Genomic DNA, 13,166 nt, shown 5'->3' with positions numbered 1-13,166 from the left:
AGAAGGACGAATTTTTGCTCGAGTAAAAATGTTTATTCATTAAGACTATAACATTGAATAAACTCTACAAGAAGCATATAATCAGAGAGAATAAACAAACTTTTAATATTTTGTCAAAAAATAAAAAAGGAAAAAAAATCCGACCTGCCGGAATCGAACCAGCGACCTAAAGATTATCTGCATACAACTACAGTCTTCCGCTCTGCCAACTGAGCTAAGGTCGGTATTTATACAACCAGACACTGTATTAATTAATATATGCACACAGTACACTAGGTACATATAAAAGTAATAACATACCGTACATAACTACATATTCACTTATTTAGTTATTTTATAGGGATTAATCGTAGGTGGTCCATATCTACTTCTTTGAATATTACCCAATTGATAACGAGAAAATACTAGTTTCTCGATATGAGATTACCAGAAACATGTATTGTATCTCAAAGGGATAACTTTGTCATTTTTAGTTTTTTTTTTTTTTTTTTTTTTTTTTTTTTTGTTGTTGTCATTTTTAGTTAATAAGTAGGTAATATTATAATTTTGTTTGATAAATAAATTAATTCAAGCTATAACAAGGCAGCTTTAATGGAATCGAAGAACAACTTTCATGGATAAACGCAGAAATTCAATGAAGAAATCTTTTACTACTTAGTTATCATCCATCATAAGTGTAGGTCATTAATTGTTTGTCCCTAGTTGTATGAAAATCGATTCGAACACGAGTGTAAGGTGTAACATCATTCTTCTAACATTTATTAAAATCTCTTATGATCAGACACATTGTCCCAACTCTTAATTATTCCATAATAAAACTATAATTATTCCATAATAAAACTATAATATGTAGCTGGTTGATTACATAATTCTTTCAATACTCAAATTTACATGTTATGGCCTGGGTGTAGTCGTGTAGTGTGAGTTTATCACTTTATCTACGTTACTTGGCCTCCATTATCGAGTGCGGAGTAGTTGTTATCAGATTGTTTCTATTACCATCCTACAAATTGATTCATAGATGGTGATTTATGCGGTTTCAAAGCAGTTTTCAAATTATAGATAACAATTAGACAAACTTTTAACAAATTTGATAGTTTCTCTTATAAAACCTATAAAAGGTTGTATGAAACAATTATACAAAAGAGCACATAAGGAATTGTCTGAATTATATGGTATATACTCCATTTAAGTACAACAATATCATATCATATCATATCATATTATCATACTTCTACTACAGGGAAGTTTATTCAATTCAATATAAAACACAAATATTTGTTAGATTTTGATACGTATTGTAAAAATCGTATAACCTTCCACAATTTCACCCTAAGAGAGTAAGAGGCCTCTAATTCTCTGCCTTTGACATAGTGAGCAACCAGTTAAATTGCAACAAGTAACACCTTTACCATCAAAAGTGCTCTCGTAGCTCAGTTGGTTAGAGCACCCGTTTAGTAAGCGGGAGGTCTTGAGTTCGACTCTCAACGAGAGCATCTCATTTTTGTTACTGTGCTTCATTGATCAGACCATTAGTGCATGACTTGAAATTATGCCTATGATTCATATATGAGTATATGACTGAATAATTCAACTTAAGCCATGTCTATTTTTTTTTCCATAACATAAAAGATTCAGTGAAATTGACAAGTGAAATAGGTTGTTAGTCCTATACAATAATTGTGAACCAAATGCATAAAAAGCTAATATATTCACATCAGCTGAATGGTTCCTGGAATATCTGATCGACCTCTAAAATTACAATATCATAGCAAATAAGCAAAACATATACATGTCTAAACCAATATTCCAACTGACTTAATGCAGTAACATGACCTTGAGAATTTGATGCACAATCTCAGCTGCCTGATTTGAATCAGATTACAAACTGCAATACTTTGTGATGGACATAGTTCTGCAGGCAAGCAGATAACCTTCAAGTAATGACAGAGTTTTGCTGTCAAAAGTGGCTTCATCATATTCGAACAATGGGATTAAGGACATGGCAAGTATCTAAACAGCTGGTTGTTGAGGGAAGCAGCAAAGACTACTTGAGGACTACAGCAGCATTTCTAAGAGCCAAATAGCGCTGCACGTAATCATTAGGAAGTGACCTGATTTGCTTATAAACTTCAGCATTGGCATAACGCATATTGGTCCTGGGATCAGAATAAGGTGCCTGCATGAAATGATAACAAATTTATCAAACACTAGAAAAAATCTATCTATATATGAGCAACCACCTGTTTATTTATTTATTTATTTATTTATCGGGTGGCAGAATTACTGATTAATTATGCATTATATAAAAAGGATGCTCATCTTCATGAAAACAGATGAAGGATACTCGTCTATTAATCTATTATGAAGTATATCACAAGGATTAGCTAAAATCTTGCTAAAGTAGCACCTAGCACTGAAGACCATCAATGTAACATCAGAGGAGTACTACTTCAAAACTTCAATGAAAAGTTTCTCACAACCTCCATTTGGACTAAAGAATTTTTAGTACCTGCTCCAGTCTCCAATTGAGTTCCACTACTCGATTTTGAGTAATAGCCAACAAAAAGAGATGCATTCGGAAATGTGTGCAACGAACTAGCGTGGTGTTGATAAATAAAATGGACGGAAGGTTGATCTGGATAAATAAAGCTCGAAGCTTTCGTACAATCGTCAATGGCTTTAGGCCATTACTCTCCAAGACTCTCTAAACTTAATACTTTCTGCCTACCTTCCTCTAACTTAGGCTATTCTATTTATACTACTTGATTGCTACAAGCTTTGGCCTACTGCCTTGATTGTTAAGCATTTACTACTATTTGTCATCTAGCTAAATTACCACAGTGAAAGATAAAAGGTTGCCTGCAATTTCAGAACTGTTGCTGCTCATGGTAGTGGGTGTGTGTTGCCTTGTGTTGCTTGCTGTTTATGTCTTCTTCTTCTGCTGTAGGTCAGAATGTGTGGAGGGGGTGGTTGGTGCATTGCAATGTGATCTTGAAATTCAGCAAATTTGAAGCTACTAAAACCTTAGCATTCAGTAAGCATAGATTTTCCTTAACTCCTTGAAAGACCAAAACAAAAGGAACCACAGCACTTGAGTTTATGTGATGGAAAGGAATCAAGCTTCAGCCAAACACACTAACATCATTAAAATATGAAAGTTTCTCAAACATTGGCATTAAAATTAGCACCCTATTCCCTTGGTTTTAAAAAGGCTTAAGCTAGGCAGGCTCAGTCACCTACGGAAGGCGCACGCCTCAAAGCGCCTATGGTAAGGTGCGCCTTTGCGCCTCAAGGAAAATGACTAAGATATAAGTTATACTTATATGACATCATTATAAATGTATGACATCATTATAGTCAAGTTGCATCACTTCAACATACTTATATGACATCATTATAGTTAAGTCACATCCCTTCAATATACTTATATGACATCATTATAGTCAAGTCACATAATATTATTACACTTATATGACATCACTATATTTCATGAATTTAAAAATAGAGTTAAAACTCATTCTTAGTACTTTATGGATTTCTTTTTCGGTGTCTTATGGTTTCAAACCTCCTTATATGACCCCAAGAGTCATCCAACACATTCAGTTCATTTTTTGAAAAAGTGTCAAAAACTAACCCGAAATTGTGTATTATAACCTTCAATTTTGGCCAAATTTCCACTTATTTTGACCCGGAAATAAAACTACCGAGATGCTTACCATGGACCCTAATAGACCCCAGGAATATATTTGGGTAGGTGCAACCATCCAATATACCTTTAAATGGTCAATTTACCCGTTCGCAACTTGCACCGATTTCGTAAACTCAAGCCTACCACGACCATTTATGACAATATATAATGGTCATATATGGTTTCGAACGGCATTATATGACCTTCAGATGCATCCCCTAGGATCACAACACTTTTTCGCCACCGGGATCCGTAACCTCCAAAATTCCTCAAAAAGCGTGGATAATAGCTTTCAATTTTGGAATTTTTTTGACCTTTTTTCGCCCGGAAATAAAAATTGCCGAGATATTTACCATGGTCCCTAATACCCTCCGGGAGTCTATTTGGGTGGATAAAACCATCCAATATTCCTTTAAACAGTCAATTTAACTGATTACAACTTCCACTGATTTCATAAAATCAATCTACACCACGGACATTTATAAAAACATATAATGGTCATATATGGTTCCAAACGGCATTATATGACCTTGAGATGTATCCCCTAGGATCTCAACACTTTTCGCCACCGGGCCCCGTAACCTCTAAAATTTCTCAAAAATCGTCGATATTGCCTACAATTTTGGAATTTTTTGACTTTTCTTCGCCCGGAAATAAAAATTGCCAAGATGTTTACCATGGTCCCTAATACCCTCAGGAAGCCTATTTGGGTGGATAAAACCATCCAATATCCTTTTAAACAATCAATTTACCCGATTACAACTTGCAATAATTTCATGAAATCAAGCTACACCATGGACATTTATAACAACATTTAATGGTCATATATGAATTCAAACGGCATTATACGACCTTGAGATATATCTCCTAGGATCTCAACACTTTTCGCCACTAGACCCCGTAATCTCCAAAATTTCTCAAAAAGCGTGGATAATAGTCTTCAATTTTAGAATTTTTTGACCTTACTAGCTGAGATGTTTACCATGGTCCATAATACCCTCCGGGAGCCTATGTAGGAGGATAAAACCATCCAATATGCCTTTAAACAGTCAATTTAACCGATTACAACTTTTAGTGATTTTATAAAATCAAGCTACACCACGGACATTTATGACAACATATAATGGTCATATATGGTTCCAAACGGCATTATATGACCTTGAGATGTATCCCCTAGGATCTCAACACTTTTTGCCTAAACCTCCAAAATGTCCTCAAAAAGCGTGGATAATAGCCTTCAGTTTGGGAATTTTTTAACCTTCTTTCGCCAGAAATAAAAATTGTCGAGATGTTTACCATGGTCCCTAATACCCTCTGGGGGTCTATTTGGGAGGATAAATCCATCCAATATGCCTTTAAACAGTCAATTTACCAGATTACAACTTGCACTGATTTCATAAAATCAAGCTACACCACGGACATTTATGACAACATATAATGGTCATATATGGTTTCAGACGGCATTATATGAGCTTGAGATGTATCCCTTAGGATCTCAACACTTTTCGCCACCGGTCCCCGTAACCTCCAAAATGTCCTCAAAAAGCGTGGATAATAGCCTTCAATTTTGGAATTTTTTGACCTTTTTTTACCCGGAAATGAAAATAGTTGAGATGTTTCCCATGGTCCCTAATACCCTCCGGGAATCTATTTGGGTTGATAAAACCATCCAATATGCCTTTAAACAGTCAATTTACTGATCACAACTTGCACTAATTTCATAAAATCAAGCTACACCACAGACATTTATGACAACATATAATGGTCATATATGGTTTCAGACGGCATTATATGACCTTGAGATGTATCCCCTAAGATCTCAACACTTTTGGCCGCCGGGCCCCTTAACCTCCAAAATTCCTCAAAAAGCGTGGATAATAGCCTTTAATTTTGGAATTTTTTGACCTTTTTTCACCCGAAAATAAAAATTGTCAAAATGTTTACCTGGTCTCTAATACTCTCCGGGAGCCTATTTGGGTGGATAAAACCATCCAACATGTTTTTAAACAGTCAATTAACCCAATTATAACTTGCACTGATTTCACAAAATCAAGCTACACTACGGACATTTAAGACAAGATATATCGTTCATATATGGTTCAAAACGGCATTATATGACCCCGAGATGTATCCCTAATTATCTCATGACTTTCCAATATCAGGTCCCGAAACCTCCAAAATTCCTCAAAAAACATGGATTATTAGCCTTCAATTTTGACAATTTTTGGGTCGGAAATAAAAATCGCCGAGATGATTACCATGGATCCTAATGCCCTCCGGGAGTCCATTTGGGTGGGTTGAATCATCCAATTTGCCTTTAAGCATCCAATTTAACAATTTTCGTACACGCCTCTTGTATTGGCTATAAGCTTTCACGAGGCCTTCACGTAGCCAAAGAATGGTCATATATGGGACGAAACAATATTATATAACCCCTTAATGTATCTCGTAGTGTTCCATAAATTTCCGACAAAAAAGTCCGGACACCTCCTAAATTTCTCCTGATCTCGTGTATTATAGCCTTCATATTTGGCTTCCGTATATCATTTTTTCACCCAGCGAGATTATGCATCCAAATACTTCCATGGGTTCCCAAAAGGCCTTGGGAGTCATATATAGTGCTCGAAACCATCTCATTCATCCTTAATCATCATGCCTGAAAGGCCTTAGGAGTCGTAACTAGTGCCCGGAACCAAGTATGTCTTGTCCTTGGGTGCATATGTCTTGTGCACACCCCACACGGTCCCTTGTACCATCCAACATCCCAACACTTAGGCTTTGTGACTTGTCTTAATCCCATACTTAGCATTTTTTAGCATACGAGATGCATCGCTAACCTCGTTTTCCAAAGTATATAGGTGTTTTTAGGGAATAGGTGGGGGGAGGGACGAATCGAAGCGACATAAAGGACAAGTGGAGGGGGTACTTCGATGAATTGTAATGAATGTAATGGAGTTGCGATAGGAGATACCTGTAGGAGTGATGAAGAAATCAACATGGAGTATGTGTTGAGGATTAGGAGAGTAAAGGTGGAGATTGCACCGAAGAAAATGATACCTAAGAAGGCAGTTGGCCCCGATGGTGTACCGATAGAGGTGTGGAGGTGTTTGGGTAAGATTGGGATTGATTGGTTAACAAACCTTTTCAACAAGATATGGACGGCTACAAGGATCCCGCAAGATTGGAGGAAGAGCACCTTGGTCCCGGTTTATAAAAACAAAGGAGACGCTCAAGATTGTTCAAACTATCGAGGAATTAAGCTGATGAGTCACTATAAAGTTGTGGGAAAGGGTGATTAAACAAAGGTTGAGGGCATGCACAAGCATTTCAGACAACCAATTTGGTTTTATGCCCGAGAGATCTATTATGTAGGCAATCCATTTGATAAGACAAATGATGAAGTTTTATAGGGTAAAGAAGAAGGATCTACATATGGTCTTTATTGATTTAGAGAAGGCATATGACAAGATGCCAAGAGAGGTACTTTGGTGGCAATGTTGAAGAAAGGTATCCCACGAAGGTACGTGGACCTAGTTAAGGATATGTATCGGGATATGTCAACAAATGTAATGACATGTGGAGGGTTGACAAAAGATTTCCCTGTTACTATCGGATTGCATCAAGGGTCTGCATTAAGCCCTTTTCTTATTGCAACGATTTTAGATGAAGTAACTAGACCAGTTCAAGATGAGGTTCCATGGTGTATGTTGTTCGCGGATGATATCATTTTGGTGGATGAGACTAAGGATGGGGTTAATGTCAAATTAGAGCAATGGAGGCAAAGGTTGGAATCTAGAGGGTTTAAGCCTTTAAGGTAAGTCGGAGTAAGACTGAATATTTAGTATGTCGTTTTAGCACTCAAAGGGGGACAACAATGAAGTGGTGAGTTTGGATGGAAAGGATTTGAGCATGAGTGAATGTTTTAAGTATCTTGGGTCGATCATACAGAAAAATGGGGACATTATCAAGACGTGGCCAATAGGATTAAGTCAGGGTAGCTTAAATGGAGAGCGGCCACGGGAGTGTTATGCGACCGAAGCGTTCCCCTACAGTTTTAGGGAAATTCTACCATAAGACCCGTGTTGCTCTATGGTACAAAATGTTGGCCTTTAAAGAAAGAGCATATTAAAAAGATAAAGGTTACAGAAATACGCATGTTAAGGTGGATGTGTAGATACACTTACAGAGATAGAGTCAAAAAAGAGGTTATTCGCAAGAAAGTAGGCGTGGCAGGCATTGCAGATAAAATAAGGGAAAATCGTCTGCGTTAGTTTGGACATGTAAGACGGAGACCCGATGGTGCACCGGTGCGAAGAGTGGAAGAGTGGGACCATGGAGGGATTAAACGACGGAGATGGAGACCAAAAATGACTTGGTTGGAAGGAGTTAGGAAGGATATAGAGTGCTTGGATTTACACGAGGATGAAGCTTTGGATCGTAAGGGATGGAGGAGAAAGATCTATGTTGATGACTACACGGAATAATCAAATTTGGTTCATGTAAGCCGACCCCACTTTTGGGATTAAGGATTTAATTGATTGATTGAGACTACCTTAGCTTTGCATAAATCATTATTTAATTTGTTATGAATCTTTTTAATTGGTATTAAGGACAATCAAAGTAAAAAATAATTTGAAATAAATATATAAATACATGCGCCTTGCAAACAAAAGGCGCGCGCTTTCGCCTCGCGCCTAGGCTGCAAGGACCATTAGCACCTTAGTGCGCCTTGCGCCTTTTAAAATTAAGCCTATTCCTTACCCTTCAATACAATGAAAATACATTTTGACCAAAAATTTATCTTCTAGGCCAATACCACCTATTAGACTATCCAATGTGCCTTCTAATAAACACAATTTGAGTTGAACTTAATTATCAACATCTAAAAACTCAACCACGGTAACACAAATATAGGATGAGGGTCATAATCAATTAACGTTTGGTAAATATGAGAAAACGATGATCATTTACAGTAACCATTTAGCATCGTTTAAAAAAGGACACTCACCTCATATCCTGTAAAATCACAAATTCTCTTTGGTGGATGCATTGAAGGTGGTGACTCGATATTGACATCTGTGAACAAACAACCACAAGGGGGGAAACACAACATAAATTTCATCAGGGACACATCAAAAAGCAATTGAAGCTTGAAGATATAAATGAAAAATACCTTCAAATCCTTTACATGTGAAAATCCATTTGCTTACCATAATGATAATTCAATACCCCTTTAAAATGTTCTTATAGAAAAACACACAGCACATCAAATCCACAAATAAACACATAAGACAAAGCCTTGTAGCAAAACCCAATTCAGAAGCTATACACCATTCAAAAAACACTTAATACATCATCTTTTAGTAGCAAATAAAATGTGGAAAATAATGCAGTAAGAATGAGAAACTCACAATTGGGTTCATCAGGAGGGTAATTGCTGTAATTTTCAGCCTGGAGAATCTGCTTGAGATGCTTCCAATGCCTGCCCCTAGATTGACCCTTAGGGTACTTCTCATACATCTGAACCTTCTTGAACTTCAAGTGGGTTGGCAGCACTAACTCTGCCTCCACCACCTCTCTCTCCATCCCGCGGCTTCAAAATCTCAGCGTATTCACTGTTTTGGCTGATACTTTTACAGTATAAGTGGAAGACAGATTTCCCCCTACAGAACTCTTATCTCAGATCCCATACTGAGGCTTCTATGTTATCAGACCTACAGAAAGAAAAAAGCATGCTAAGAGCCAGACAAACACTGAAAGGCAGCAACCTAAATATTGACTGTTCAACCAACTAAAGTCCTTCACTCTACCTACAAAGCTAAGGTTTGATCAATCAACTCCAACAAAAGTTAATCTTTTTCCTTTTAAACTGATGTAACCATGTGTGCCTTATTAGTAAATTCAGTCAAGGAAAGGACATCTATATTTACGTATCCAACTTAGACAATTTGATATTATAGCTTTACCAAGACTTACATTCACGCAATGGATGTAAATCCTGAACAAGAGATCTACGGATTAGGAAATCCACTAGTTTCAACTCAATTATCCCAAGAACAAAAGTCATATAGTATATGAACTCCACCGGTTCTTAAATCAATTACTCAAGAACAACACTCCTACAAAATAGGAAATCAACCGGTTCCTAGCTCAATTATCCCAAGAACAAGAGTCATACAAACTAAGAAATCCGCTGGCTCAGCGATTCCTAATTCAGTGACCATGAACAAGACTCATACGGAATAAAAAATCTATCATATCCTAACTCAATTACCCAAGAATACGGAATAGGGCTTCACAATTCACAACAAAGAGAGTATGTATATGCGCCCCAAGTAGCAAGTTCACCTGCTTGCTTCAACAACTATAGTCCTCCGCTCTACCAACTGAGCTAAGGTCGCTTATTGATACAATTGCACAAGTTATATCACTAAAGTTCGCCATGTGAGCAACTACATTGTCTACATACCATGTATTCGTTTAGTCTATTACACAACCATGAAACAGATTTTAAAATTCCATGGTCCAGAGCAAAACAAGACCATGAGAAATATCATACAACCACAAAGATGTAGTAGCCAGTACACCAATTTTTGTTTATACTATTACGTAGACCTTTGCAATTAAAGTTTTAGAATAATCATTTCACTATCAGAATATATTCTTGGATACTTTGTTTAAATTAATTACCACACCAAAACATCAGTATACAAGATCCTATTCCTCACTATGAGCATAAAGACCATAACTAATAAACTGGAAAAGCTAATAGCCGCACTAGCATAGAAGCTTCAAAGCTTGAACACATGCTTTCCAGATCCCAACGCATCACAGTCGCATAACATCATAAGAAGTAACATAAAAGACTTGGCACAGAGGAAAATTTTAGAGGTACATGGAAGAAAACAAATTAAATAACACAATAACAGAGAAGCAAGCAGCTGGATCAAACAGATTTTGTGTATGAGATTGGTTCATATTCAAATTGAATGAAAAGTACTGATACAGTCATGAGCTCATGATAGTCATACTTCTTTCTCTTTACCTAATAATTTTGGGAATCTTCAGGCCCAGATTTCTTAAATGTAAGAAGAGAAGCTCACTCAGCTAAAAAATCCCCTGATAGGCTACTAATAAATATCTGATCTAAACCAGAATGAAAAATCCATTCCAAATTCCAAATGCTTCTGGAGCCTAGGCATCTTAGCATCTTACTCGACTAAATGTAACATTTCAGTATACCCTTACGGCCTTACCCATGAAAGCCAAAGACTCAAAGCCACCCTGCTATCATGTTTTCTTCTCTGGATGCTAACAGCTTAGAGCCAAAGACCCAATTAAGAAATTTTTTACGGATGTAGTGTGGAGAAATTTTATATCACATATACTTCACAAAAACGGATAAATGGAAAATACGATGAACTATGATTTAGTCAAGCCAATAAACCAAACAAAATGAAGTTACATATACTTTAAAAAGAAAACCTTGAATCTGGCCTGCCAGATTAGTACCAGTGACCTAAGGATAGTATGTTCGATCACCAACAGTCTTCTACTCTACCAACTAAGCTAAGGTCGAATCTTGTCACTATGGCTAAACATAATTTATCACAAGTCTAAAATCCCTATTGTTATATTAACCAGTATAAAAACTGTAACATATACTGTATTTCAATTTAATTGCCTTTGATAATTTGTTGATTGGAATATATAATCCAATATTACATGAATAAAGCTCCAAATGCTCGGGTATGTTGTTCACCTCTTCTCTAATTAAGACAGTAATATTTAATAAGAGATCTACTACATTCAAATTTTTTATTAGTACCAAATACATGCTCTTCTCTATAAAGATATAATCTTTCAGTAACCTAAATAGGGACATGACCTCCAAAAAAGAAGTAAAACAGCCACAAACAACCAATAAATTGCAGCAGTAGACAATTCAGAGTAGCACAAATAATTATGTGTAATCAAGCAAAATAATTGACCCAGGATAATAAATATGAAACAAAACAAATTGTTTTGTCATATAGATGATCCATGAACAAAAAAATCCGACCTGCCGGATTCGAACCAGCGACCTAAGGATTAATCTGCTGAACAACTACAGTCCTCCGCTCTACCAACTGAGCTAAGGTCGGTTCTCTCTACCCTTATTCATAATTAATTCTAAATAAAATGCACAAAAACTTGTGTTTGAAGACATTGAAGTGAATTTGAACATTATCAATTCAAATTAATCCCAAATTAATGAACTATTAATCCAAGATATAATTAAGAAATTAACCTAGCAATTGCCAGCTAAATTCGAGTAATATAAAATTGAACTCCTCAAATTCCTTTGAATTATTCGCACGTTTTTTCCATAATCATACAATAATCATCATCAGTATCGTAACAAATTAAACATTAATATGATATTAAACTGACATGAATAAAAATGAGAAAAATCAGAAGTTCCATGGAGAGACGATTCAAGAGTTTTGGAATGGAAAATCAAGGAATTGCATATAATTAGGAAAAATCAATCGAATAACAAAAAGAAAAGCTTACCACTGACTTTAGAATGGAATCGAATCTGGATAATTAGGGTTTATTCTCTCTGCTATGGATGAAATTGGGCAGATTTTCGATTTCTGTTTTGAGGAAGCCGTGTAGGGTTGTGTTTATAAAAGCTTAGTAGCTTACAATTTATTTTTGCCAAAATTGACCTTAACTAACACCCTGGACTCTGGTGCATCTAGTATCCTGAACTTTGACTTACAATAGTCATACTATTGACTGTCATACATAAGTTGGTAAAATTCAAACGTAGTAAAAATTATAAAAATTAAATTGAAAATTACATACTGAGACGAATTTAACGTGATTTCACTCGATAATTTTTTTTTTTTCTATACATTGATGTACGATTAAGGTTAAAGTACGTTTCAATTTTTGCACAAGGTAGCACGGTTATATCTTATTTCAGATCAGAAAAATTCAACCCATACCAAATTTTAGAAAATTCAATTTTGAATATCTTATTTCAGGCGAAGAGAAAATCTTTTTTAATTTGAAAAAAGTAACCCAACTCGAATTGCCTTGATTTGAACTTGAATTATATTTAGAATTTGGATGATTAAAACTAATCCAAACTGAAACCAGAGATGGATGACCTAGACCCGACACAACACTAATGAAATCAACTTAAGTTGAATTAAATTGTTTCCACAAATAAGCTATTTTCAATAAACATGATCTGCACTCAAATTAGAAGTTTTCTTATCATAATATGAATTATAATTGAATGGACTTGAGTCACTTGACCCATGCTCGAATCGAATGTCTCCAAACCAGAATATGAACTTTATGGACCCAGCCGAAATGTTACCCACCATAATATCACTTGACCTAAATGACTTGTTTGTTGTCCCTAAGTATGTTAGGTATATCTATTTTTCAATATATAGACAAATAAAGAGAATCTTAA

At 35.8% G+C, this 13,166-nt stretch overlaps 1 protein-coding gene and 3 non-coding genes across 5 annotated transcripts; 1 reads left to right on the top strand and 3 right to left on the bottom strand.

Annotated features, from left to right (window-relative positions):
* Positions 1-138: 138 nt before the first annotated feature.
* Positions 139-224, bottom strand: TRNAY-GUA (transfer RNA tyrosine (anticodon GUA)). Its single transcript is given in 2 exon segments — positions 139-174; positions 188-224. It is a non-coding gene; the product is annotated as a tRNA-Tyr (tRNA).
* Positions 225-1,422: 1,198 nt separating this feature from the next.
* On the top strand, positions 1,423-1,496 carry TRNAT-AGU (transfer RNA threonine (anticodon AGU)). The gene has a single exon. It is a non-coding gene; the product is annotated as a tRNA-Thr (tRNA).
* A 93-nt stretch (positions 1,497-1,589) lies between these two features.
* LOC145612209 (protein EIN6 ENHANCER-like) lies at positions 1,590-12,368 on the bottom strand. Of its 2 annotated transcripts, none has more exons than XM_081667589.1 (4): positions 12,248-12,368; positions 9,103-9,405; positions 8,700-8,767; positions 1,590-2,179 (listed from the first exon to the last, which is right to left on the bottom strand). In XM_081667589.1, exons 2-4 carry the CDS (start codon positions 9,275-9,277, stop codon positions 2,048-2,050), a joined length of 375 nt encoding a protein of 124 aa, XP_081523715.1. In that variant the 5' UTR covers positions 9,278-9,405; positions 12,248-12,368; the 3' UTR covers positions 1,590-2,047. The 2 variants fall into 2 exon arrangements, with proteins under 2 accessions (XP_081523715.1, XP_081523716.1); XM_081667590.1 differs by having other exon boundaries at positions 12,255-12,359.
* TRNAY-GUA (transfer RNA tyrosine (anticodon GUA)) lies at positions 11,748-11,835 on the bottom strand. Its single transcript is given in 2 exon segments — positions 11,748-11,783; positions 11,799-11,835. It is a non-coding gene; the product is annotated as a tRNA-Tyr (tRNA).
* Positions 12,369-13,166: the final 798 nt, after the last annotated feature.

Source organism: Chenopodium album, chromosome 24 (assembly GCF_948465745.1).
Source record: "Chenopodium album chromosome 24, dcCheAlbu1.1, whole genome shotgun sequence".
NCBI lineage: Eukaryota > Viridiplantae > Streptophyta > Magnoliopsida > Caryophyllales > Amaranthaceae > Chenopodium > Chenopodium album.
Note: the sequence above shows the minus strand (reverse complement) of the source record. Positions and strands in the feature narration are given on the sequence as shown.